At 61.1% G+C, this 20,528-nt stretch overlaps 1 protein-coding gene across 2 annotated transcripts in view; it reads left to right on the top strand.

Moving 5' to 3' along the window:
* The window catches only part of SLC6A11 (solute carrier family 6 member 11), a 113,082-nt gene extending 92,812 nt beyond the window's left edge, over positions 1–20,270 (top strand). Inside the window, exons 7-13 of one of the 2 annotated variants that reach the window (XM_070050007.1) lie at positions 2,111–2,235; positions 7,502–7,614; positions 9,320–9,457; positions 13,434–13,536; positions 13,830–13,930; positions 14,439–14,609; positions 17,445–20,270. In XM_070050007.1, coding sequence (XP_069906108.1) covers positions 2,111–2,235; positions 7,502–7,614; positions 9,320–9,457; positions 13,434–13,536; positions 13,830–13,930; positions 14,439–14,609; positions 17,445–17,606 — 913 coding nt within the window. In that variant the 3' untranslated portion in view covers positions 17,607–20,270. The remainder of the gene's footprint in view (positions 1–2,110; positions 2,236–7,501; positions 7,615–9,319; positions 9,458–13,433; positions 13,537–13,829; positions 13,931–14,438; positions 14,610–17,444) is intronic. The other variant, XM_002713050.5, reaches the window with a different exon arrangement.
* Positions 20,271–20,528: the final 258 nt, after the last annotated feature.

Raw genomic sequence — 20,528 nt, 5'->3', positions numbered from 1 at the left:
CTGCGCAGGGAGCTGCCTGCCCACTGCGCTTGCCTTGTCAGGACCTGATGCTCATCCTGGGTCCTCGGAGCGGCCCTGTCCGTCACAGCCAGGCAGTCGGGACGGGAAGCCCTGTCCGCTGCCAGGTCCCATGGTGGGGCCATAAGAAAGGCCCCACCCATTTGTGCAGAGGAGGGGACAGAGGCCGTGGAAGTCGAGGCCCCTGTGTGTGCTTGTGTGGCTGGTGACGGAGCCTGCCTTTCTCCCTGGCTCCTGCACCCCGTTCCTCGCTGCCAGCAGTGGCTCCTTCCCAACCACTGGCATTGGAGGGGATGTGGCCTGGCCTCCAGCCTGTGTCGGGGCCGTCTCCGCCTCACAGAGCCCGTGGGTGATGGATGCGGGCCGCCTCGGACCCTTCCGCCTTCCTGTCCGGCAGGCAGGAGCCTACAGCTCTCTGCCATCAGCAGAAGAAAGCGGATCCCCTAGGAGACCGCGCGGGGCGGGAAGGCGCGCTTTACTTCCCCGCGGGCAGGTCTTCCGCCTGGGAGTGAATCACCGCCCTCCGTCCTGACAGCTCAGCGGCTTCTGGAGGCTGCAGAGCCCACGCAGCCCCCTGCTGACTTCAGAGAGCCCCTGACAGGAGCCTTTTCCTCCATGGTGCTGTGCCCGTGCGGCGACGGAATTAAAGGGGCGGGCAAGGAAAATCCTCACTTCAAAAGACCTGCCACCCTGCGCCTGGTGCTCGGAGGGGCGGGTGCTCCGGGGACCAGGGGCAAGTGCTGGGGCTGCCAGCCACCCAGGTCCCTCGAGAGCTTCTCTGTTCCTCTACCTGCGTCTCAATGGCCTGAGTGAGCCAGTGAGGGGCGGGGGGATGCTCGGCCTGGGGAAGAGGGGAGGGGCGTGGCCTCCTGTCGAAAAGAATTTGGTCCGGCTCAAGCCCCAAAGCTCCCAATATCCAAGGGCTGTGTCCTGGCTGCTGCCGACACTGGACCCAGAGAAAAGATACTGAGTCGGGGGTCTCTGGGGCCCCCCCTCATGCTCAGGCTGCCTTGGCCTCCTTCCCCAGGCTCACTGCAGGGCTGCTGGCTGCCAGCAACAGCAACGTAAGCTTCGGCTGCACGACTCAAAGTGTGGCGTCGGCAGAGGGGAGGCAAGAGTCCTGCTTGGGTCTTGGGTCTGGTGTTCGGCCCTGCAGGCAGCCGCTGGCGAGGGCAGGACAGGCTGGGCGCATCAGAGACCACGAGCGGGGTGAGGGAGCTGGCAAGGCTGGCTGGGAGGACCACACACGCCGAGGGCTGGAGGCCCACTCTGCACACCTGCCAGGCCGGAAGGAGCTCCAGGCTGAGGTAGTTGCACTGGAACCTGCCCGGGAAGGCAGAACCGCTGGGAGCGAGCTGGTCCTTCCCGCCACCTGTAAGGTCCAGGTGCCGTCCACGCAGGTTCAGACGGCAGCTCCTCTCCCTGCTGCGCAGAGTGGGCAGCCCACCACCAGCTGGGCTGCCCTGCCTCCAGCACGAGGCCGGGGAAGGTCCTGTGCTGGCTGCTTGCTGTTGGGGCAGCGTGGGCACCCGTGTGCTAACTCACACGTCCATGCTGTGCAGATTCTAGGGGCTGGGTCCCCACGGTGGGAGGGACCGGGGCTTGGGGCGCCCTCTTCTTCATCCTGACAAGGCTCCATCCTGTCATGTGGTTTCTCCTGGCTGGCGGCTTTGGCCCGACTTTGTTTCGGGGCAGTCAGGGCTCCAAGTGCTCACTCCCAGAGCAGAGGGGGCACCAGTGGGGCGCTCTGCCAGGACTGGGTGCGAGGAGCCTCCAGTCCTCGCGGGGTGGGGGTCTCCTAGCTCCCAGGAGTCCCACCCCTCGGGCTGTCCCTCCCGCCAGGGCCTCGGAGCAGCATTGCCTTGTCTCCGTCGTGTTTCCCCAGTTCCTTCTCACTCCCTCCCCACGCCTGTGGACCATCACCGGCCACGTCCTCTGCAGACGCAGGAGAAGCCGGCAGCGGAGGGCCGGCCCCTGACCCCCAGGCTGCCGATGCTTCCCTTGGTGCAGCCCTTCCCCGCACGGCGCTCGGGCAGAGCCGCTCAGAGCCTGCCCCACCCGCGCTGACCCCTGTCCTCCCGCTGTCCCCCAGGGACTGCATCATGCTCTGCTGTCTGAACAGCGGCACCAGCTTCGTGGCCGGCTTTGCCATCTTCTCGGTCCTGGGCTTCATGGCGTTCGAGCAGGGAGTCCCCATCGCCGAGGTGGCGGAGTCAGGTGAGTTTGCCCGCGGTGGGAGGTGGGGGGCTGGGGGTACACAGGAGCACCTGCGGGGGCTGGGCAACTGCAGTACAGATCTGCTCTCCTCCCTGGCTCCTGTGCCGCCTGGATTCAGGTCTCAGAATGTCCCCCCACCCACACCCACACCCAGGATCCCAGGAAAGACCTGGGAGGGAGACCCGGACATCTGCCCACTCCCCAGTCCCAAGTACACCACCGGCCCCCATTTTGGAGTCTGCTTCCTTAACATCGCCTGGCCTAGCTCAGCTGCCCGTCGCCACCCGCCAGGATGGCCACGCCCCCCACCCCCTGCCACCACGCACTCCTTGTACCGCAGGGTCTACCCCATAGAGTTTTCTCAAACTGCAAATCTCAGGAGTGCCCGTTCTCGGCTTCTCGTGGTGCTGGACTCTCACAGCCTTGCCCATGGCCTCACCACGCACCTCTCTCTGCCCCAGCACAAGGGTCAGTTTGACTTTGATGGCCTAGCCTGCTCCCTCCTACCACAGTGTCTTTGCGTGTGCTGTGCCCATTGCTTGGGGCCAGCACAAGTGTCCCCGCCTCTAGCGTAGGCTGCTGTGTTTGTCTCTCCCACCTGGGCAGGGCGTCCTTGCTCATGTGACTGTGCTGGGTTGGGGGTGGTGGGCTGTGGAGAGCCCTTCCCTTGCGCTCCGTGGTACTCAGGTCCCAGGCAGACCTGTTGTAAATGAGAAAGTGCAAACGTGGTTGGAGTTTGGGCAACGTTGACAGATTCTAAGCCTAGCATGTGTGAATTGGTTTTTCCCCACAAGACCGTCTGGTGAGAAGTCGACCCAGAGCAGCACAGGGTGCCACCTGCCCCGTGTCAGTTACCGCTCACCGTGGCGGCTGCCCTGGCCTGAGTGTGGGTGCTGTGTGTGGTGCACACAGTCAGACACTGGGTAGGTGCATGATGTGGGTATCGAAGGAAGACACGGGTTCTTGGGCTCTGCAGTGTGACCACTCAGAGCCCTGCTTCCTCTTGGTCTTGGGTGTCAGACACAGAGACAGGAGCCCGGAGCTGGACCCTAGGAGAGCACTGAGGTCAAACCCTGATTGTCCGGTGCCCACCCTGCTCGGGAGCCATCACAGCTGATCTTGTGTGTCCCTAAGCTCTGTGGTGTCCCTTAGCAGGGGCACTTTTGCTGTGCCCATTTTGCGGGTGAGAAAACTGAGGGTCAGGACACCCTAGATGGTGTAGGTTATGAAGAAGGAGGTGTGTTCCACTCTCAGCTCCAGCAACAAGGAAGTTAAAGATGGAAGGTGAGGGCCTGGGCCTGCGTCCAACATGCCAATGGTGGGAATGGAAGAGAGCGAGGGGACAAAGGGGCCGCCCTGCTTTGTAAGACCCGGCTTTCCAGAGAAAGTGGAAGAGTCAAGCCCCCCTTTATGGCCCAGCCGCCTCTTCAGTGGTGCACCTCCCAGCAGCAGGACACCGGCAAGCCGGTATTTAGGGTACCCAGAGGTCTGCTGCGCACAGGGCAGTCTGTCCACACCACAGCACCAGCAGAACCACATAGACTGGCCCAAGAATCTGAGAGGGGTGGGAAACACCTTGAGCCAGAAACTCAAAACTGTCGCTTGGCCCAGGTGAGAGAGCTGGGTGGGAAGAAGGGAAAAGAGAGTGGAGCAAACACAGGGGGCAGGGGAGAGGGAGAGAGGGAGGGAGGGAGGGAGGGAGAGCGAGCGAGCGAGCGCAGAATCATCTCAGAAGCTGAGAGTAAATGATCAGGTAGGTGTTCACTGGAGAACGTTCTGGAAGGGGGCATGAAAGACAGGCTGGAAACCCAGAGGGAAGGAAAAGGAGTCGAGGAGAGAAGTGAAAGCACCCCCACCCACCCGGACACACACACCGCAAGTGGAACTGGAACATGGCCAGAGAGGAAGTAACACCGCATACTGCTGGAGTCCCTAGGAAGGAACGCAGAACCGTGGGCCGAAGTCGTACTTAGAAGCATCACCGGGGAAGATGTCTCACAGGCGGATGAGGAGCCGAACCTGGAAGACCGAAAGGGTAGTTGGGAACATCAGTCCAGAAGGCCCACCTCTGAGAGGGCCCGTAAGTGGAGACGTTGGAGTGAACTGTATTACGCTTGGAGTTAGCAGTGCATTCAATCTTAGGGTTCAGGACGTGTACAGAGCGAGACCTGGAAATGTTTGCATCTCCTGGCTTTGGTGGGGACAGGGCCTTCCAGCAAGGACGCCCAGGGGCTGCCAGCGCACCCAGCACCTGCGTCGTGGCTTCTAAACGCCTTCCTCCCGTGGAAGAATCCAAGGCTCCTTAGAGAAGCTGTTGATTCTGGCGCTGGGGCGGGGCCCCATGAAGCCGGTGCACTTTGGGGTTCCGGAACGCACACGCCCACTCAGAACAGGTTGGGTGCACAGCACAGGGACCCAGGAGCCAGCCTGAAGGGACTCCCACGGCCACAGTTGGGGCAACGTCAACGGCAGAAGTGGTGGTGACAGTGTTGCCTTGTGGCCCGCCTGGCAAACCGAACACCAGAATCCTGCAGTGATGTCGCTGGAAAACCGCACGAGTGGGCAGGCACAGCCAGCACCTCCTCACAAGAGAATCGTAGCCGTGATTACGGGAGGAATGCAGGGACTCCCAGCCCACCCGCGGGCACGCAGCACCACGGTTGTGGGTGCAGGCTGGGTGCAGAACTCGAGGAGAAAGAGGACATTTTCGTCATCTCAGAATCTCTCCCCCCGACCAAGATATCTGACAGTGGCAAAGGGGACACCGTGGCTCCCCAGTGACGGAAGCTGGCAGCTGGCGCACACCTGCTGAACCACGTGAGTGAGGCACACGTCCCGGTGACGAGCATGATGGCCACGTGCGCCCCGGTGTGATGTACCGGGCAGGACACGGCATCGCTTCTGTGGCCCAGACATCAGATGAGGAGAGAGCCCAGAAAGCAGACGCCCATGCTCACCGCAGACGTCAGGTTCATGCAATACGAGTCGTCACAGACTGGAGGAGCATAGACACACAGCCACGCGTGGGCAGCGTGGGCCCCTGCACTGCGGGCAGAAAGGGAGTGAGATCCGTGGTTCAGTTAACACTAACGCATCAAGGTTCATTTCCCGGTTGTTAAACCTTCACTGTGTTTCCCTAAAATCTGAGACACAGCAGGGACACGTCGTGTCGCTTTCTGTTCCATTTAATATCGGAGTTCCCAGAGCGTGCAGTAAGGCCAATAGAATGAATGAGGAAGAGTGAACGAATGAAAGAAATACAAAGCTTTAAGGTGGGAAAGGAAGAATAAAAACTGTCCTTATTTATACACAGCATGATTAAGTAAAAAAAATCCCGGGGAACCTAAAAAATAATAAGGAAACTTAGGTCACAGGATAAAAGGATGAGAAACGGAAGTGTGTTGCTGGCAGCTAACAGTCGGTGGAGTTTAAACTGCTGCCCTTTGAAGACACCATTAAGAAACTGAAGGGGCGGGGCAGGGAGGGGCGTCTGAGGTTAGGAAGCCGTGTCCCACAGTGGAGTCCTGGTCCTCACCCCTGCCTCTGGCTCCTGACTCAGCGCCAGCGCAGACCTGGGAGGCACAGGTGAGGGCGGAAGTAATTGAGATTCTGCCACCAGTGTGGGAGACCTGGGTGGAGCTCCGGCCTGCTGGCCGCAGTCCCAGCCGTCACTGGGGAGTCTGGGGAGTCTGGGGAGTGAACCAGTAGAGGTGCACACTCGTGTCATTCCCCCACACACACACAGATATGAATGGAAATTTAGCGTGAAGGTACTCAGTGACCAGGGAAATGCAAGTGAAAATCATGGTGATTAAGCGGCTGCGTCGACCAGCTGGACATGTCAGGTGTCTGTCAGGATCGGGAGTGGTTGGCAGCCTGGGACCGCGCAGGTGGGACTGCAGAGCGGCATGGCTCCTTTGGAGATCCGTTTGGCCTATCTTAGAATGATAAACCCAAGGTGGCCATCTGACCCCGGGATTCCAGTCCCGGATGGATAGGCACAACTGATCCAAGGTGGACACAGCCCTGGCTGCCCAGGGTGGAGGTGGGACTGGAGGTGTCGATGCCCAGGAGTTGGTGGCGTGTCCTCTACTGACGGCACCGGTGGGTGTCTGGGCACACTTGCTTTCCCAGTATTTGCTGAAGGGTACGCTTAAAACAGGTGTTGACCTCGCGCAGCTTGTCCTGTGCCAAAGCCACCCTTTATCCGAGCCCGTGTGTGCTGAGCCTCCGCGTCAGCTCTCTGAGGCTCAAACTCCTTTTCAGGGTGGATGTTGCTGTCCCCGTTATTTAGCCAAGGAGCCAGGGCATAGCTCACAGGAAATAATGAGAGGACCTGGGGCTGGACCCCAGGCCATCTGGCTGCAAATCGCCTGTGCTCACAACCCCGAGCTACAGCCTAGGATACTGGGGTGTGAGCCAGGCCCTCTGCCGGGAACACCCACGGCCGGCCCCATCTCCCTGCAGGGCATCCGTTCCAGGAGTACCAAGCCCTGTGTGTTGTTTCTGTCCTGTGCATGCATACAAACCTGGGATAAATTTTCACCTAAAGGAAGCACTTTACGGCTTCTCTTTGGCTCCTCCAAGCATCGCCACTCTTGGACGTGGGGGCTGGTAGTACCACGTGGTACCGTGACAGTCAGCCTGGTAGCCAAGGTAGCGACTGAGTGACTGGCGGGCGGGTCCTGCACACAGCGTGGACACACTGGACAGATGGTGTGCAATTTAAAACATGAAGTGTTTATTTCCGGAGTTTTCCGCATGGTGCTTTTGCTGTGCAGTTGGCTGTGGCTAATTAACTGAAACCGTGAAAAGCACAGCTGGGGATAAGCGGCAACGAGGAAGAGGCGGCCTGGGTGGAGCCACCCGCGCCAAGGCCGGACGGCTGACCACCAGCTCTGGAGTCGTCCCAGGGCCTGGCTGGTTGCTGGCTAATCCTAGACTGACTCAGGGTCTCTGGAGTGGACCTGAGAGTCTGGGTTTGCACAGGAAGTCCCACCACCCTCCCTGCAAGAGCAGTAGAGACAGGTCTGTCCAGAGGAGGGTCCGTGTGCCGTGCAGCCTGGGTCTTCGTCCTAACCCCTGGTGACCCTCACTTTACTGCCCTGTGCCTCCTCTGACGCTTCTGCAGCATGGGCGTCAGAACAGCACCGAGTGCCCAGGGTGGCTGGGAGGGTCGAGTGGACGGCGAACGACTCGGGCCCGCGCCGGGTGAACGCTGGGGCGGGGGGCCGGCTCCACCCAGCAGTGCTCTGCTTTGCTGCAGGTCCTGGCCTGGCCTTCATCGCCTACCCCAAGGCTGTCACCATGATGCCCCTCTCCCCGCTGTGGGCCGCCTTGTTCTTCATGATGCTCATCTTCCTGGGCCTGGACAGCCAGGTAAGGGGCCAGAGGAGTGGGGCAGATGCTGCCTCAGGGAGGGGCTCCTACCTCCCAGCCCTGGCATCAGGGCCCTGCCCACCCTGCTTCCCTGCCCGCAGCCTTCTGGTCCCCAGGCACATCTGCTCGGTCCCTCAGCACCTTCCCAAGCTCTGATTTTCACCACTGGGAGATCCCCACCCCCAGTTCGGGTTTTGAAAACTGTGCTCAGAGCTTTGGCTCTGCACCCTTCTCCTGCCCAGCGGTGCCACCCAGCCAAGCACAGGGAAGTCGTGGGGAGACAGCAGGAGCTCACAGCGTGTGTGTCCCGGTCCCTAGCAAACTGTTCAGGACACGGGGTCTGGAATAGCACAGTTCCCCCCGCCCCAGCTCGGGGCTGATGCCACCACCGCTGGGACCAGGCTCCCGCTGCTCCGCCTCCCACGCCCACCCTCCTGCCTGCATCCTTGTCGCCATCATTGGCACCTGGCACCTGCCTTCCCTGTGCAGTGCAAAGACCAGCGCTGGTTCTCCCGGACCTCAGGGCCCCTTCATCTCCACACGGTGCAGGTGCCCTCGGCTCTCCCCACCCACGCTCACCCACTCTCCACTCCAACACCCACTGCAGCCCTCCCTGTGGTTCCTAGCCCACGTCCTGTAGCCTCAGATCCTGCCTTGGCCAGACTCGCTTCCCAAGGAGCCCCGGAGAGCTTCCTGCAGCCAAGCTAGCAGCTGTGCCTCAGTCTGGGGCTTCTTGGCATGAGCTGGGCAGGGTGGTCCCTCCTGGAGGCAGCACAGATGCAGGAAGTAGGCTCCCCGGCCTCCCGGGTCAGGGGGAGGTGGCCCAGCCTGTGCAGGGCGGTGCCTGAGCAAGCCTGGCACCTGCCGCCCCCACCCTCGCCCTTGGGCGCTTGCTTGGTGCTCAGGCCCCGTGCCAGCAAGTCTGTCAACCCATCCCCATCCAGTGTCTCCCCCGAGCTATTTCCCAGATACGGCTAAGCCGAGCTGCCCAGCACCGGCTGTTGCTGCTGATAATCTGTCCTTCCATTGTTGCAGGCCGAGGCCTCAGAGGGATCAGCCGCTCGTGCCTGGCAGAGGGAGGCGGGGGCTGGGCTGGGCTGGCCGGCACGTGGACCCAGGGGTACAGAGACCTGGCACGTGGCAGCTCTGCCCACCCCCAGGCCTGCTGCACTTGCTGTGTGCCTGGGCTGTGTTCTTGGTCCACTGTCACAGTAATCACACCGCCAGGGACCTCTTTCTGCAGGGGAGGAGATCACGGCACAGGGATGCTGATTTGCGGGGGCGTACCAGCTTTATCTGCCTCTCTGCATACACGGACGGCAGAAACTCAGTATGGGGGGGTGTGGCTCACTTCTGCTCCCCTCCACCTGGCCCCGGGGGGCTTGCCCATCAGAAGCAAATGCCAGGGACCATCCCACCCTGGAGAACACAGAGACTGACGTATACCTGCTGCCCCCAGGACACAGAGCTCCCAGAGCAGCTCAGGAGTCTCCCTGACATTGTCGGCCCCAGAGCAGTGTCAGCAGGTGGCTGCATGTGGCATCTGCAGGCCCCGGGTTTGAGTCCTGCCTCTGAGCCTCTGTGTCCCTGTCCATTAAGTGGACAGATGGAGCTCTGCTGGTGCTGGTGCTGGCCCTGGCCCTGGCCTGGGAGTGAGCTCCCAGGATCTCACACCTTGTGTCTCCGCCCTCCCTGCCCCCCGCAGTTTGTGTGCGTGGAAAGCCTGGTGACCGCTGTGGTAGACATGTACCCCAAGGTCTTCCGGAGGGGCTACCGGCGTGAGCTGCTCATCCTGGCGCTGTCGGTCGTCTCCTACTTTCTGGGCCTCGTGATGTTGACCGAGGTGAGCGGTACCGCGCCTGCAGGCTTTGGGGTGGGCGGGTCTGATGCCGGACCTCAGCTCTGCAGCTGCCCTGTACCTGGACGCCCCGGTACTTCCTCCACTGTCAGGTTCTCCTCTTCCTGATGGGTTGTTGTGAGACGTGGAGGGAAGGTTTCCGGGGGCCATGGGTAGCACTGGACACAGCCGCCATTAAGATGTCGCTTGGGACGCCTTCCTCCACATCACAGGGCCTAGGCTGAGTCCTGGCTCTGCTCCTAATCCCAGCTTCCAGCTAACGCGCGCCCTGGAGGCAGCCGGTGACGGCTCCTGTCCTTGGGTTCCTGCCCCCGTGTGGGAGACCCAGGTTGAGTTTCTGGCTCCAGCTGTCGTGGGCTTCTAGGGAGTGACCTAGCAGGTGGAAGACCTCTGTCTCGCTCCCTCCCATCCTTCCTCCCTTCCTCTCTCTGTTTCAAATAAGTTTTTGAATTTTTAAAACTTTAAATGCTTATCATCAAAAAAAAAATCGCAGGGAAGTTCCCGTTGGGCCCTGGAGCAACACCCTAATGCGAGCTGTGCAGAGGGTGCTCTGCAGGCCCAGCACCGTGGGCCTGGAAGCTTGGAGCCTCCCCAGGAGGGAGCTCTGGGCGCCCTCGCCAGCCACCAGCCGCTCGGCTGGCTCCGGCCACTGGCGTCCTGCTGTGGACGGCCCGTCAGGCCTCTGCGCAGCCCGGCCCCAGTCCCCGGGTCCACCCGTCGTCCCTGCTGGGCCTGCGGGGCCGGGGGCGGGGGGAGCTCAGGCCTCCCACAGTGAGGGTCTCACGAAGCCCTGCTTGCCGCTCCTCCTGCCTAAGCCCGTGCTTTCTCAGGTGTCCGGGGAAGCTGCGATGAGGTAGCTTTGTCCCCGTGTACCCAAAAGTAATTAATTTAAAAGAAAAAGAACCCTGTTGCCTAGGGACCAGAAGCATTTTTGTAGGAAACGTGGAAAGACAAGGAGGGAACGCGGAGTCAGTTACAATAGCTGACGGGGTGCTGAGGTCAAGGTCGTGAGAGCAGGAGCTGGCCTTGTTCAGCTCTGTGTCCTCGGAGCCCACTCGGGAACTGATGCTGTTACCAGTCCTAGTGAGAGCCATCATCCACACCGATACAGGGCAGCGTCTCCTGATTTCCCCTCACCTGTCCCCAGGCAGGGAAGCTGGGGCCAGAGCAGTCGCGAGCAGGGCCACAGGACGCACCGAGAAGCGGAGCAGAGTCTTGTGTCACCTGCAGGCTGAGAGCTGTCCTCGTGCAGGAGAGCCTAGCGGGGGCAGACAGAGCGAGTGCTGGCCTGGGCGTCACGGGCTTGCAGCAGGCGGGGCTGGGGGGACTGCCCAGGGGGCGCCTTGTGACCCTGAGCCATCAGGGAGCCAGCAGCGCTGCCAGGCACTTGGGCTTCACCTGTCAGCCTTGGACCGCACGGAGAAATATCCAGGAGCAGGTGCCCTGGCAAAGTTCAAGTGCCAACGGCCATGTCAGCCTCTCCACCACGGTGACTGCCTGCAGGAAGTCCGCCCTCATTACACACCACTCAAGCATGGCTGTGGGGGTCAACGTGGTGGTGTAGCAGATAAAGCCGCCGCCAGCAGCACCAGCATCCCACATGGGCGCCAGTTCAAGTCCCGACTGCTCCACTTCTGATCCAGCTCCCTGCCAGTGTGCCTGAGAAAACAGTGGAAGGTGGTCTGAATGCTGGGACCCCTGTACCCATGGGGAGACCCACAAAGCTCCTGGCTCCTGGCTTTGGCCTGGCCCAGCCCTGGGCATTGTGGTCATTTCAGGAGTGAACCAATGGCTTTAAGAGCTTTTTATCTGTCTGTAACTCTGCCTCTCAAATAAATAAATACAATCTTCAAAATAAACAAATAATTCTTATAAAAAAAAAAAAAAAAGAAAGAGCTTGGCCCTGTGGAGAGACCAGCCTCGCATGTGCTGTCCCCAACGAGGCGGTGTGGGACGGGGTGGGGGCCTGAACCAGGTGTTCTTGCAGCTCCGCGCCTCAGTTTCCCCGTGTGGCCACCCGGGGGTGTCCGTGGTGCCTGCTTCACGGTCGTGCCCTGAGGACCAGCTGGGCTGAGGGCTGGGCGCGGTGCAGCGGCGCCTGTGACACCCGTGATCCTCCTCTCGCTGTGACGGTCACGGCAGGAGCGCGATGGGCAGGGAGGCTCTCGGGCTTTGGCTCAGAAAACCAGGCCCCGGGCTGTGCAGGCTCAGGGCTTCCCCTCGTTTTGTCTTCTCTGTGCTTCTTGAAAACATGGAGGGAGCCGGCACTGTGGCGCAGCGGGTTAATGCCCTGGCCCGCAGCGCTGGCATTTCATATGGGCACCAGTTCAAGTCCCAGCTGCTCCACTTCTGATCCAGCTCTTGGCTATTGCCTGGGAAAGCAGTTGAAGATGGCCCAAGTCCTTGGGCCCCTGCACCCATGTGGAAGACCTAAGGAAGCTCCTGGCTCCTGGCTTCGGATTGGCACAGCTCCAGCTGTTGTGGCCATCTGAGGAGTGAACCAGTGGATGGAAGACCTCTCTCTCTGTCTCTACCTCTCTCTGTGCAACTCTGTCTTTCAAATAAATAAAATAAACATTAAAAAAAAAGTGGAAGAAGTGACCAACAATGACGAGAGAGACAAAGCTGCTTTCCAGAAACTCTGAGAACAGGGGCTCACAGGAGCGTCCCCCAGCGCCCACTACCCGTGCCCTCACGCTGCGGTCACGCTGCTGTCCCACTGGCCCACGTCTCTCCCCTGCATCACCCGTCCAGCCCTGTGGCCATTGTGACATTAGCCAATCCAGCTGGATAAGTGAATGAGGAAACAGAAGTTCCCAGAGTGTAGACTGTGCCCGCGGGAGGCCGCGGAGACTCGGGGAGCACAGAGGGAGAGTTGACGCAGCCTCAGGAAGCCCCGAGAGACTGTGCTGGCCTCTTCACCCCCTCCCACTGACCTCTTGCCCTGTCCTTTCTTTCGCTGTGTTTCCCTGCCACTGCTGTGTCCCCTGAGACCACTCGTTATGGTGTAAAGATTTTCCTGGGGGGGCTCGGCTCCCCCCACCACTGTCCACCCTTCCCAGAGACCCTAACAAGTCACCATGACCAACCACGCGCTCCCCCAGGCCTCAGCCCTGGGTCATCCCAGGTTTGTGAGCTGCAGAGCTGGCCCATGCTGCTTCCTCTGTCCCACAAAGGCTGACTGTCTTGCGCACCTGCTGTGTGCCCACTGTGGCGCCAGACTCAGGGGCACAGCTCTACACCAGCCGGAGCCCCTCCCCCAAGGAGCTCACGCTCACACTGTGCAGATTCAGCTAACAATATCCGGGGACCTGCTGTGCGCCAGGCCCCGTGCTCTGGCTGCAGAGGCAAAGGAAACAAGCTATGGGGTCTTCCTGGTGGGGGCTGGGAGCGAACAGAACAGCCAGTGGGCACAGGGCCCTTTCCCTGCCGTTGACCGTGAGCCTCTGGAGCCCCAGGAAGGCGGCTGTCAGCGACCTCCTTGGAGGCACTGGCGTTTGATCTGTGCTTTGAAGGAGCTCACCGAGTGCAGGGGGACAGTGTGCACGAAGGCTCAGAGGAGACATGCCCTGGTCTGTGCGGGAGGGAGCTCGCTGAGCGGGCTGGTGGGTGGGGGAAGCGAGGCCGGGGGAGGGGGCTGTGGCCTTGGCCGGGAGCTGAAGGCTAAGTTTCATCTGCGGAGTGCCATGGAAGCACTGGAGGGGGGAAGGCTGGGGGCCAGGAGGACGGCCCTCCCAGGGGCTGGTGTTAAGGCTGCTCCCTCTCCAGGGCTGACTGACTGTGGCATCTCTGACCCGTGGGGAGCCAGGAAGGGAGGGGCAGAGGCCAGCAAACCCTCCAGTGCCAGTCTCGGGGGGCCCCCCGAGCAGGGCCGCAGTCTCGTGGCCGAGGGCAGCCACGGGGCAGAGCAGAGGGGCCCTGCCAAGGCGGGCCAGCTGACCGTGTCCACCCTCCCCCGCAGGGCGGCATGTACATCTTCCAGCTCTTCGACTCCTACGCCGCCAGCGGGATGTGCCTCCTCTTCGTGGCCATCTTTGAGTGTGTCTGCATTGGCTGGGTGTACGGTGAGTAGCTGCCAAGGCTCACGCCCCAGCTGCCAGCTCTGTGCCCAGGACACGAGGGGCTCCCGGCTCTTCCTGTCTCCATCTGTGCCGGCTTCTTCCTCTTCCCCTTCAAGGACGGCTGGCTCGGCCCCTCCCTGCTGTGGGGTGGAGTGCGGGGTTCTGCTGAGCGTCGTCCTGAGACCTCGCAGAGGTCGCCTCTGGGGTCCCCGCAGCAGGTGCTTGGTCCCAGGGTGGGGAGCCTCCATGTACAGAAGTTCCCAGTGGGGAGGTGCCACCTGCTCTGTTCCCAACAGGAAGCAACCGGTTCTATGACAACATCGAAGACATGATTGGCTATCGGCCCGTGTCACTTATTAAGTGGTGCTGGAAGGTCGTGACTCCTGGGATCTGCGCGGTAAGAACCCACACGGGAGCCGCCCCCAGCCGAGGCTGGGACAAGGAGACTCACGACCCCTGCGCCCGATCCGTCCGGCGCCTTGGGAAGCTGAGGTCACGGCCGGGCTCTATGCCTGGTGAGGGGGCCTCCCTATGACCAGTTTGCTGGGTGGCCACGGGCGTGTGTCTTCCTCCCCCGGCCTCAGCTTCCGCACGTGGTTGTGTGGCTGAGGTTTGCTTCCCTGTTGGCTGTGCAGGCAGCAGAGCCGGGCTCCCATCAGGGCTCGCTCTGGCCCTAACAGGAGACCCAGAGTGGCTGGTGTGAGTTGGTGGCTCCTGGAAACCCAGCCTGTAGCCCGCACGGCAAGTGTCGCAGGCCTCAATGGAGGCTTCGAGATGAGAGGCTGGGCCGAGGCATCCCTTGTGTGGGAGGCCCCGGGGCACTGGTGTCGGGCCCAGAGCGGTGTCCTGCCTGGTTCCATGGGGCTGAGGGCCGTGCCTTGGGGACTTGTCCTGTTTCTCCACAGGGCATCTTCATCTTCTTCCTGGTCAAGTACAAGCCACTCAAGTACAACAACGTGTACACCTACCCAGCCTGGGGCTATGGCATCGGCTGGCTCATGGCCCTGTCCTCCATGCTCTGTATCCCACTCTGGGTTGCCGTCAAGATGTGGCAGACGGAAGGCTCCCTGCCCGAGGTGAGGCAGCCCTGGGGCACTGAGAGGCCCAGGCATGAGGGTGGGGGGCTCCACCTCTAGCCCCAGGGCACAGTGAGGCCCGGGCATGCTCTGTGCCTCAGTGTTCTCATTTGGACAATGGACGTGAGGAAGACAACCTCCCCACCTCCCCTGCTCACAGGGCAGCCCTGGCAGGCACACATCACTGCGATTGTGTGGGGGGTTTCTGTGGGCCAGGCTCCAGTTTCCCTACCTGTGAAATGGGTTGGTGGCAATATGTAACCTGCAGAGGTCTCAGAGGCTTGGTGAGTGCCCAGAGAAAGCACTTGGGCCAGGACCTGGGCCAGAGGGAAGCCAGGGGTCAGCCTGTTCACTTTGACACGCGGGGAGCACCTGTCCCGTGTCACCCTCAGCCAGACCCTCTTCCTCCTCCGAGCCAGGCAGGGGCTTGGACCCGCCACCGCCTTTCACAGGTGAGAGAAACAGGCCTGGAGAAATGGGGTCACTCAGCTGGCAAACTGCTTAACGCAGGGAGGTTTGAGGCAAACAGTTTCGTGACGTGTGTGAGTTGCCACATTGTGCCCTCATCGTTGGCATTACGAGCCCGGGAGCCTATTCATGGTGCTGCCACTGTTCCCGCGCCCACGTGGCCGCTGGCCTGCTCTCCCGCTGGCTCCGCCCCTGCCGCACCTTTCCTGTTGGTGCAGCAGGACAGCACGCAGCCACTCAGTGCCAGGCTGCATTCTGACCCAAGCCCCCGCCCCCGCCCCGCCCCCACCAGTACGCACTGCCCTTGGCCCTGGGCTCTCGTTGGAAACACAGTGCAGAGAGCAGCAGCCCCTCATCCCTGGGCACACCACGCCCCCCTGGCATCTGCCTGCACCGTGGGGCCACACCCCAGCCATCTCAGGCCAAGGCTGGAGGGAGACAGGAAGGGGCGGGAGCTGAGACGCAAGTTACAGCTCAGGTCGCCCTCCTGGCCACGCAGGAGCCCAGGCTCCAGCAGACCCCCACGTCCAGCCACAAGGAGCAGCCCCAGAGGGCAGGCCCTGTCTTCACTATGCTCCTGGCCTGAGCAAGCCAGGCTTCTGGGTCCTGCAGGGAACGTAGGTCAAGGGCAGCTGGTTCATTCTGACCTCGGGCCAAACGTGCAGAGGGGGGCTGACCCTCAAGGTGACCTCAGACCTCACCTCCCAGAAGCCCCCTGCCCAAACTCCAGGTGGCCATGTGGTGCTGAGAGACGCCTGCGTCTGCTGGTGCATGTAGGAGGTGGGGCGACTGCTCCCCCAGCTGCCCCTAAGGCCCAGCCCTGCCAGCCACAGGCAGCCTTGGTGAGGACAGCAAGTGCTCTGGGAGTGGTCAGACCCAACTCCAGGCCTTGGGCCCTGTGGGTCCTCTCAGTGGTGGGTTCACCTCCCTGAGCTTCGGCTCCTGCAGGGGGCGCTGGCAACAGACAGGAAGCGTCTGCAGGACGATGTGCTGGGACTGCACTAGCCATCGGTGCCGTATCGGTGCTGTGTCGGTGCCGTGTCGGTGCCGGAGAGCTCGCCCTGGGAACAGGAGCCTGAGCCATAAGAGGTTGGGTTTCTTGCGTGTGTTGGGTGGTGGAGCTGGGATGCACAGCCAGGTGCCTGTCTTAGGAGCCCATGCGCTGCGCCGTGGTCAGCATCAGGAGGTGCGTGCTAATCCTACCTGGGCACAGTCGGCTCAGCCTGTTGGGCATGGCAGGTCTGAAAGGACAGACAACCTGTCATGTAGGAGGCTGGGGGAGTGCAGATGCTGTTGAGGCAGGAGCCGGTAGTAGGGGTCTGCTGTGGCCTTGCTGCCTCATCTGGAGGGGGGGCGATTGGCATCCGCTCATGCCTGCCTGGCACCAGCTTCATTGCCAGGCAGCACCGACAGTGCTGGTTAAGCTTCTGCCCACCCCCACCCACCACCAGACACCGTCCCAGACACACAATACCCTCGTATCACCTTCCCCTGGTGGTGGCATGGTGACACATGTCCCTTCTGTGGGAGATGCCCCAGCCACCCTCGCGATTCCTCCCCACCCCTCTGCTGCCAGTCCTTCTGGGTGGGCACTGCTGTCCCGTCTCACAGGTGAGGAAGGGCAGCTAGCGAGAGGCCAAGCAGAGGCTCCAGGCCCAGGGCCCCAGTGTCCACCAGAGGGGAGAGACGAGGCGGTCGGCCCTGGTGACAGCTCTCAAGCCTGTCCCTGGCATGGCCGGGCAGAGGGCCAAACACTTCCTCCACTCTCCCGCCCCCTGCTGACCCCCGCAGCCAGGACCTCTGTGGTCCCCATTGCCAGAGAGGACAGACCCCAGGAAGCAGTGACTCCTGAGGGACACTGCTGCCCGCCAACCTCGGAGAGCTCCTGGAGGAGCGGGCGCGTGTCCCAGCAGCTGAAGTGCCCGGGTTCCACGCCTGGCGGCAGCTCCCGACTCCAGCTTCCCGGCAGTGCACACCTGGGCAGCAGCGATGGCTCACGTAGCCGGACCCTGCCAACCCACATGGGAGACCTGGGTGGAGGCCCCAGCCCAGGCTGTTGTGAACCACCAGCTGGAGGATCTCTGTCTGTCTCTCAAATTAATTAGCTACAATTATTAGTCCATAGAAAATGGAATTTAAAAATACGTTTGTTTCGGTGTGGAAGTTTTTTCACTGTGCGTATTCCCTGTGAACTCCTGGGGAACGCCTGCACATGCATGGCTTTTTTCAGTATTATGCCACAGAATTATCCCATGATTCCAATGTCCTGCTGCTTTTTGGAGTACCCTGACCTGTAGCTCCCGGGGGGTGGGCTGGGGTTTGGGGACAGGGCCCCCTCAGGCAGCCTCTCTCCTCTCCTCCTTGCAGAAACTGCGGAAGCTGACGGTCCCCAGCCCCGACCTGAAGATGCGTGGCAAGCTTGGCTCAAGCCCACGGACGGTGACGGTTAATGACTGTGACGCCAAGCTCAAGAGCGACGGCTCCATCGGCTCCATCGCGGCCATCACAGAGAAGGAGACGCACTTCTGAGCCCTGCCGCCTGGCTGCGCCCCCTTCCTGCTCCTCCCCTGTGCCCACGCGTGTGAGCCCCCGACACGCACGCTCCTAGTGGTAGGGCCTTGCTCCTTTGCACAGGACGTATTAACAAGGTAGCTTTCAGCTGGCCACTGTACACTGCTTTAAACTCAGACGCCCGTCCCAGCCCGCCGACCCTGGATGTATCCGCCCCCCCCCCCGCGAGATAATCCTGTACAGTGACCGGTGGGACCTCACCATCCCGCCTTTAACCCGCGTTAGGAAGAAGTGTGTGATGCTGTAAACTGATGCTCGGGCCGTGAGCAGGTGGCCAGGGAGCAACACCTGTCCCCCTCGGGCACCTTGGAACTGACCTTCCCTCATCCTGTGTCCTGTGTCCCGTGTCCGTGTTGGCCCCGTGACACCCGCAGCTGCCCCTCCACCACGCCCAGGGACCACTGCCTGTGCAGGCATGCCTGGCAGAGAAGCGAAAGTCGCGCCAGGCTCAGGGTTGCTGGGCTGCACACACACACACACACACACACACACACACACACACCACTCCACCCCAACCCACTCAGCGACCTTGGGCACTCCCTTCCCCTCCTGCTGCCTCAGTTTCCCCTCTCCCATTTTGGGGGAGGGGCCGGCTTGGCTGGCTGGCGTAGCCACCCCGGATCTTGGCTTCCCCTGCAGGAGGCGACTGTAACTCCGCTGCTTGTTCCGAGCCTCGTGCAGTGTTGATAGGGTGCTGGCGGTTTCTGTCAGAGACAGCTGGTCCTCACTGTTGGCAGAGCCCCTGCCCCCAGCCGTCTCTGTCCCTGCGGGCTGGCTGGGGTGACTGTGGCCGCTGGTTCCCTGGCCCGGGAGGCGGCCTGGCTCCTGCAGCTGCCCTGCAGGCTCTGAGTCTGGGGGGTCTTCCTCCAGCCTCCCCTGGGGCTGGGGGCCTGTCTTCTCCCCCAGGGCCTCCTCCAGCCCCAGCCCCTTCTTCTCTTGTGTGCTGCCCTCCCCTCTCCCCGCCGGCCTGTCCCTTGAGCCTCTGCTTCCCTGCCCTCTGGAGCCGTTGCGCCTGCCTCTGACAGGGGATCCTCCCCGCGTAGGTGGGAGGCAGGGGTCCGGGGGAGGGCTGCCGCTGCCCCGCCCCGAGCCTGGCATGGGCTCTCTCCCCATTCTTTACTCATTGGGTTTTACATCAACCCTCTGCTTTGGCTTCCGAGCTATTTAAGGGAGGGGGAGATGCACCCTTTTTCTTTTTTTACAAGGTCCCTGTTGTGTTGGGTAGAAACGTGAGCCCCAAACCAAGGCTTCCGTTTCAGGCAGGAAACCCATGCATTTAACTTACCCTGGAGCTGCCAGACTCCCGGGTCCCTGTCTGGGCCACTTTGCTCCGAGCGACACCTCGTGCCCCTGGGCAAGCCAGGGTGCCCAGTCCGGGCCTTCACACCCAGGCGGTGCAGGCCAGCTCGGGTCCTTGGGGGCTCATCTACGTCCTCCTCTGGGAACCCAGGGCTGCCGTCCTCAAAGCAGGTGCCGGGGAGGGCGCGTCCCACCGCTGCTGCTACTGGATCTCCACCTCCAACTCCCTGGCAGACAGGCGGACGCACAGCCCCCACCGCCTGTCCCCGGGGCCGCACACATTGTGCCCGCGACACTTAACACTTGATGCACTTAACACTGCTCATGGGGCGGGTGGAGGGCGGGGCGCTGCGCCCTGGGTTTTTGTAATTTCCTACTAGGATTTGGGCAACTTCGGGAGGGGTGGGAAGGGTCACACGGGGGTGGGGGGAACTCGTCATCATGAAACTTTTTTGATATTCATTAGAAACATCTGAGATATTTACAGTATTATTAAAAAATGAAAAAGGTTGTACTGTTTTTGCACAATGAGCGTTTTTATCAGGGATCCAAAGGGTGTAACCACTGTCTGCCTACTCGTTTTTTAAAACCAATGGCGTGAACCGACCCTGCTGTGCCGGCTCCCAGCAGGGCGGGGCTCACCATGCCTGCTGAACCACCCCGGTTCCAGGCATGGGGGTGACGGACTCCACCCAGCCCTGCTCCCCTTCCTCCCGCCCTCGCCGTCCGTGGAGTCTGTGCTACGTGCCCGGCAGATGCACACGCTCACCTCTGCCTGCTATGGAGAACTTCTAAAAGCTTGCAGGCAATGGAAGTAAAATGGAAGTTTATTTTGGTGCAAAACATTTTTGAAATTGCTGCCTATGAGAAGATCTTGAAAGAGTTTATAGAACATGCATATCATTAAAAAAAACTATGCTTGGATTTCTATTTTTTTTGCACCAAAATAAACTGTTTAAGCCCGTTTCTTTGAGGAACTTTATGAAGGCCCTTCAGATGCGCTAGAGGTTTTGCAAAAGCTATCTCTGAAGCTGGCCGCGTGACACGGCGGGTTAAGCTGCCAGCTGTGTCGCCAGCATCCCCAGAGTTCCAGTCAGAATCCAGGTTGCTCCACTTCTGTTCCAGTGCCCTGCTAACATGTCTGGGAAAGCAGTGGATGAGGGCTCAAGTACTTGAACCCCTGCCACCCACGTGAGAGACCTGGACAGAGATCCTGGCTCCTGTCTTTAAGCTGGCCCGGCACTGACCACTGGGGGCGTGAACCAGTGGATGGGAGATACTTTCTTGTTCTCTTCCTCCCTGCCTCTCCTCTCCTCTACTACTCTCCATTGCTGTGGCTTTCAAATAAATCTTTTTTTAAAAAAGCGCTCTCTCAGCCATCACAGCTCTGCCAAGTGTGCACTTGATGGTGGTTATTGTTTTCTTTCTTTCTTTGCCTATTCTGCAGGCACAGAGAAATCAAGCAACCTGCCCATGGCCACACAGCTAGAAAACAGCAGGACTAGAAAGAGAACTCAGGTCTGTGCAACCCTAACGCTCATCTCTGAGTCACTCGACCTTAACGTCTGTCGTGCTTTGAGG

The sequence above is a fragment of the Oryctolagus cuniculus genome, chromosome 10 (genome assembly GCF_964237555.1).
Source record: "Oryctolagus cuniculus chromosome 10, mOryCun1.1, whole genome shotgun sequence".
In the NCBI taxonomy this organism is placed as follows: domain Eukaryota; kingdom Metazoa; phylum Chordata; class Mammalia; order Lagomorpha; family Leporidae; genus Oryctolagus; species Oryctolagus cuniculus.
The sequence above is the reverse complement of the archived record's forward strand: the minus strand, read 5'-3'. Positions and strand labels throughout refer to the sequence as shown.